Source organism: Micropterus dolomieu, linkage group LG05 (assembly GCF_021292245.1).
Source record: "Micropterus dolomieu isolate WLL.071019.BEF.003 ecotype Adirondacks linkage group LG05, ASM2129224v1, whole genome shotgun sequence".
Lineage (NCBI taxonomy): Eukaryota > Metazoa > Chordata > Actinopteri > Centrarchiformes > Centrarchidae > Micropterus > Micropterus dolomieu.
Genome location: NC_060154.1, coordinates 33251016 through 33257562, shown reverse-complemented (window position 1 = coordinate 33257562; position 6547 = coordinate 33251016). Strand labels below are relative to the sequence as shown.

Sequence of the window (6547 nt, the reverse complement as noted above, 5' to 3'; positions counted from 1 at the left end):
GACTGTGGGTGAATGTCGGCATGTACATGTGTTCAGGGCGGGACTCTCATCCTAGATGTACAGTTTGGTCCAGATGTGAGCATGTACACTGAAGTTACGACAACTTCCTGTTTCATGGCGAATCAGACGCCACGGACACGCCCATTGACGAAAACGCGCAAATAGCACAACTTTTCATCGTCAATGCCTTTAGAAGGCACAGCAGAAATTTGACGTCGATCCGACTAAATCCCTAGGAGGAGTTCGTTAAAGTACGAAGTGTGTAAATCATCCAAAAATGGCCATAAAATTCAAAATGGCCGACTTCCTGTTGACTTTAGGCTATGGGTTCTTGAGGCTTTTTTGTGCGTCTTCATATGATACATGTCCCCAGAAAATTTCATACATGTAGGTTGAACGTGAACGAGGGGCTAATTTTTTCCAATTTTCTAGGTGGCGCTAGCGAGTCATTTTGCAACGCCCATGTGCGAAACTTGTAGAATACGAAATTTTTCACCGGTTCTGACATGTTTGCAAATTTTGGTGAGTTTTCGAGAATGTTTAGGCCATGTCAGTTGAGCCTACTTTGCAGAAAAAAGAAAAAAAAAATAAATAAATAAAAAAAAAAGAAAATAATCCGAGCAAATTCAACAGGGACCTCACACGGTCGTGCTCGGGCCCTAATAATCCGAGCAAATTCAATAGGGACCTCACACGGTCGTGCTCGGACCCTAATGAAGCCCCCTAATCCGTGCATTACATGATTTTAGATCCCTGGGTACAGCGGGGACCAATTTAAGTGTGCGACATAACAAACAGGAACGCCAGGCTGCTGTTAGTTATCTTCAAAGAGATATCATATGGTGATATCATGGCGAATACATTTACCCGCCAATGTGGCGGATAGTCTTCCAACATTTAACCGCCAAACGGTAATTCTACCCGCATTTGACCTTTGGCGGGTGTTAATTTCCATCCCTGCTCCTCATCTTACACCGTAAACGTAACCACTCAAGTGAAAGATGGGTGTGTACTACGGGTGGGAATCTCTGGGAACCTCACGATTCGATTACGATTCAGAGGGCTGCGATTCGATTATAAAACGATTATCGATTCATCTTGATGCATCATTTTTTCTATACAGAATCCCAGGACAATTACTAAGCTTTTAATTTGCGCATTAAAATCCACAAGAAACATCTCGTAATTATCTTAAAATGACTCGTTTGCATCCCTAATTTACTTTATTAACCTCCTCTTCATGGTCCGTCATTTCATGAACAACCAGTTGTCAGACTGCTCTGAAAACTGAAAAATAGTTATCAGGATGTACAGTATGTGTACAGGACAGAGCTGCACACCAGTTTAGTTAGTAATGACATACAGTTGATAATTAATATTACTCTGTTACTTATTTAGCCAACGTTACATAAATAAATACATTTTTTAGTGCCTTTCACGGGACACAAGGATGCTTTACACATAGTTACAGAACAACAAAGTCAATCAGGATTGAATGCCTTGGTAAAGAGCTGGGTTTTTAGTAGATTTTTGAAAGTGTCCTGACAGGGACTCTGTGGGGATGAGTTCCAGAGGGTGGGCGCTGTGACGCTGAAGGCTCTGTCCCCCCAAAAGGAGTCTGGTGTGGGGGACAGAGCAAGCCCTTGTACAGGGGAGATGTTAGCTAGCGCTAATAGCCTTCACTTTTCCAGCAGTTGGGGAAACTACAGACTTTTCAGCACGTTTACTACCAGACCGAAACTTACTGCTAATATTTTCCACCGCTAACGTTCACCGCCACGTTCTGCCGCGCTCTCTCTCATTCGCTCGAGTGTCACCATGCTCGCAGTGTGCGAGTTAAAATCATTAGTTGCGCACTGATATTAGTGATTGTGTGACATTTTAGTAGGGGGGTTATTTAGCAGTGGTGGTGTGCCGAATACAGGCTGCTGTGTGCGTTCCATAGACGGTCCGGGCGCTGCACTTCCGCAAGTTCCACCTTTTGCATCCCGTCAACATTATTACCGTTAACGTTATCAATTAACATTTAAATATCGATTTTTAGACATTTGTTAATCGATTCATAATCTTCCAAGTCCGCATCGCGATGCATCCAAGAATCGATTATTTCTCCCACCCCTAGTGAATACTTGCGATCTTCCAACGTTTCTACTTTTTAAATAGAAAACATATGTTTTATATTGGGATATTTTGATGTTTCTATACTGGAAATTCCATTTAGCCAACAGCAAGTAGTTTTTATTTTGCAAGTAGTTTCTCCTTTCCTACCAGAACCTTCCCTGATGATCTCAGCTACCAAGCCACTACCTAGATAACACCTCATTTCGGTTTGACCATGTTCAATATTTGTTTAAAATCTCACAAAAAGGATACAGGTCTTTATAAACAGTACCTCTCCATTTGTTAATCACAACACAAACTGATTCACTTTTTCTTAAAAAGCAGAGGGAAAAAAAGAAATGCAACCACAAAGTCATTTTCTTCTTATGTTATATTCAAGCCAAAGGAGACAGCATTATAAACCAGTCCCATTCCACACGATATAGTCCAATTTGCAATGAAAACAAGAAACTCTAGTCCGGTATTCCCCAGTGGTCAGTACAATGCAAAACCCAAAATAGTCCACTTCAGGATTTCCATGACACTTAAAATGTAGTAACCAAAACAGTACTGAATTCACAAAAAAAAATAAAAAAAGCAAGCTCAGAAGGGAAAGAGAAATAGTAAGAACGGCCAAACGAAACGCACTGAATCGCGTATGTCAATTACACGCTGGCTGCATGCAGACTTTTGCGAGGCTCAGTTGCCACGGTAGGCAAACGAAATGAAGAACTGGTCTCTCCCCTGCCCCTAAGAAGCCAGCTTCAGACCCCATACTGCCTCACAAGACTTCTCATTAAGAAAGGAAACGGGCTACACCTCTCAACAGCGGGTAAATCCGAGCCATATTACTGGTTGAAAGAGGGGGTGTGTGAAGAGGAGTGAAAACTATACTATAAAATGTTTTATTAAATTAGAATTTTGGGTGATCGCCACAGCGTAGCTGCAGCCAGTTAGGATATTCCAATAAAAAAACAACGCAGTCGAACTAATTTTGTCTTGGCATTGCATTCAGTTAGGACACGATGTAAGACGTAAAGACAAACGTGTGAAAAAGACACCTTCAAGCTGCAGGAATGAATTTTCTTGCCGGTGTTGTGTAACTCTGAAAAGCAACCAGCAGCTAGCTCACTCAGTCCACAGGTGAGATCCACAGATACACTTACTATGCATTACTACACCAAATTACTTAATTTATCATTAATGAAGTCATTTGCAAAAAAAAAAAAGAAAAAAAAAAAAGAAAAAATAAATTATGGCAATACTATCGTGCAGCTGAGCCACAATACTCCTCTGCCAGGGCTGATACTTACTTCTGGCTCCCAAGAAGAGCCCAGAGGCACAGCCCCCGATGAAGTAATTCAGTGGGTCATCTGGGGTTTCACGAGCCTGAGCACTGAGACACGTCGCCATGCCGAAGATGGCTCCCATGGAGGCTGGTACAACACAGACACTGCTATCAGCAGATTGTAATTGGAAAAATGGACCTGTTCCACTTATTTACAGAGTTTAGTGAGGTAAACAAACCTTTAAAGAAGAGCCCAACCGATATGGGTTTTTGGATGCTGATGCCGACATTAAAGTGAAAGAGCTGATTTATGAGCCGATATGATGATTTTGAAATGATTTGGATAGTAGACTCCTTTCCTGTATAAACTACATTTAGAACAGGCTGATATTGAAAGCGGTTCTGTACGTGGGCTATAAAACCTTTTCCTAAATGGACTAGATTAATCAAACAGATTATAGTCTTAACAACTTAACATGTAAACAATTGCACATCAACAAATATTTGCTGCTAGAAGGTGCAACTTTTTCAGTCATGTGTAAACCGACTACTTTCAAGCATATTCACATGTAGTTTATCTCTTTAGCAGCACTCTTAAATTCTAACCAGAATGCATGTAATACAACATGTCTACGAGTACTTGCAACTTTGAGATTTCATTTAACTATAACTACAACGTTTCACATGTGAAAGAGGAGCTAGATAACTTTGTCTGGCAGGAAGCCGTGTTAGATACTTATTCAGCTCAATTTATTTATATGTCCACTCTTTCCATTTTAATCATTTATCTTTTCAGTTCAATCATTTCCGACACGTCGACTGTAACCGCAGACAGGCGGCTCACTGCCCTCTGTGTGTTTCTACATGCTCCGGTAGACTCCTGTAGACTCCGGTCAGCTGATTGTTTTCTTCTGTGGTTTTTGTGGTGAGGCAGTGTTGTTAAGAGGGAAGCTGCAGAGCGCCCTCTGGTAGGCAAACAATGCAACACCCATGACATGAGTGAAGGCTCCGTCTCTCTGTTTCTTTTTAATAGTCATATCTGCTTTTATAAACGCAGATGCCCATTCAAATGCATAAATGCTGGTCGGGCTCTACTTTAAAGTATTAGAAAGTGTTAATAACAGATTTATTTGATGTTAAGTGTTTGTCCAAATGGTCTGTCAATCAATCTCCAAGTTGCAATCTTGTTTACATTTGAATAATGGCACGTGTAGCGTGACAGTGTATTTTTGAATGATAATATCAATATTTACCCATGGTAACAGTTGTATTGGTGGCCCTCTGTAGTGCTGCCAATGCAGAATCAGGCTGGAATGCCACTATGTGATAGGCTGAACCAACCAGGCCTGAAAATAGACACACAAACAAACTTGAAATCAACAGGAAAAGTCACAATTATCATCTGACTATGGAATAACAGTCGTTTTTGATAGAGTCAAACTGAACTAGGTTTGTTGTTGATTCTGAATTCTTAGTCAGACTCTGTACAGAACTGCGTTGCATTCACCAAAGAAAAAAAATAAAATAAAATGTAGACACCATATCTGGTAATTCAGTCAGTTTGCAGTTAATGGCGTGGGGGTGGCGTGGCGGTGTTCCATTCTTTGCCATGACACAGGAAGTTGTTGTAACTTGATTGTACATGCTCAGATCTCTACCAAATCTTACACGTTTATTAAGAGTCCCACCCTGAACAAATGTACATGCCGACACAGCCTCTTGGAGCGATGCCCTAAAACCAACAGGAAGTCGGCCATTTTGAATTTTACATCAAATTTTGGATGATTTACACACTTCGTACTTTAACGAACTCCTCCTAGGGATTTAGTCCGACCGACCTCAAATTTCTGCTGTGCCTTCTAAAGGCATTGAAGATGAAAAGTTGTGCTATCTGTGAGTTTTCGTCAATGGGCGTGTCCGTGGTATGGCGTCAAAGATCAACTCTTCGCCATGACACAGGAAGTTGTAACTTCAGTGTACATGCTCACATCTGGACCAAAGTGTACATGTAGGATGAGAGTCCCGCCCTGAACACATGTACATGCTGATATTCACCCACAGTCATAGCGCCACCTGCTGGCAAGAGGAAGTGACCTTTAACGAAGCAGCCCCCGCCGCACGTTTTACCTACATGTATGAAATTTCTGTGGCACATGTATCATGTCCAGATGTACAAAAAAGCCTCTTGGAGTGATGCCCTAAAAACAACAGGAAGTCGGCCATTTTAAATTTTATGATCATTTTTGGATGATTTTCAGGCTCCATACATTAAAAAAAAAACAAACAAAAAAAAACTCCTCCTTACCAACTTCAAGTTGTCGCTGTCTACTCTAAACCCGTTGAAAAAAGTTGTACAAATGGTGAGTTTTCATGTAATGGCGTGCCCGTGGCGTGGCATTCAAAAATCGATGACTGAGGAAGTTGTTCTAAGTTCAGTCTACATGCGGACATCTGCACCAAACTTTACGTGCTTGATAACAGTCCCTCCCCGAACACATCTACATGCCAATATTTAGTTCTAGTCATAGCACCAATTGCTATGTAGCGCCAAAGGGGGCACAGGAAGAGATGATTAACACATTTGTGCAGCGTCCAAACTGCTTGGCAAATTCACAGCCGCACCGGCAGAGCGCCAGAATCTGAAATGCCCCGCCTCACACCTCGATACGCTACACGTGCGAGGGCCCGCCCAACGCTGCTTGCAGCTTTAATTCGTCTTGTAATTATGAAAAACAATGTCATAATTAAAGCTGCAAGCAGCGTTGGGCGGGCCCTCGCACTTGTAAGCGCGTCCGCGTGTGAGCCGGCCGAGTTGCATATTCTGGAGCTCTGCCGGTGCGGCTGTGAATTTGCTACGCGGTTATGACGCCGCATGAAGGTGTTATATGTCACTTCCTGTGTCCCCTATGTGGAGCTACATAGCACTTGCCGCTATGAATATAAATCGGTATTGACGTGTAGATGTCTGCGGGGTGGGAGAGTTATCAAGCACGTAAAGTTTGTTTCAGATGTGAGCATGTACACTGAACAATAATGTACCCAAACAATAAAATAAATTCCTTTTATATTTCCCTGCCTTGTTGTTTATGTGTACATACAGAGGAAGAATGTGAGAACAGCACACATTTCATCGTTACTGTGTGTTAGAGCATGGGAGAA

The 6547-nt window shown here is 41.9% G+C and overlaps 2 protein-coding genes across 2 annotated transcripts in view; one reads left to right on the top strand and one right to left on the bottom strand.

Moving 5' to 3' along the window:
• LOC123970852 (CMP-N-acetylneuraminate-beta-1,4-galactoside alpha-2,3-sialyltransferase-like) overlaps positions 1-6547 on the top strand; it is an 82678-nt gene that overhangs the window by 50068 nt on the left and 26063 nt on the right. The window lies entirely within an intron of this gene.
• Positions 1-6547, bottom strand: part of ndufa11 (NADH:ubiquinone oxidoreductase subunit A11) — a 19420-nt gene that overhangs the window by 7548 nt on the left and 5325 nt on the right. Inside the window, exons 2-3 of the mRNA XM_046049207.1 lie at positions 4642-4734; positions 3414-3536 (exon numbers count right to left, since the gene is read on the bottom strand). Of these exons, the coding sequence (XP_045905163.1) occupies positions 3414-3536; positions 4642-4734 (216 nt within the window). The remainder of the gene's footprint in view (positions 1-3413; positions 3537-4641; positions 4735-6547) is intronic.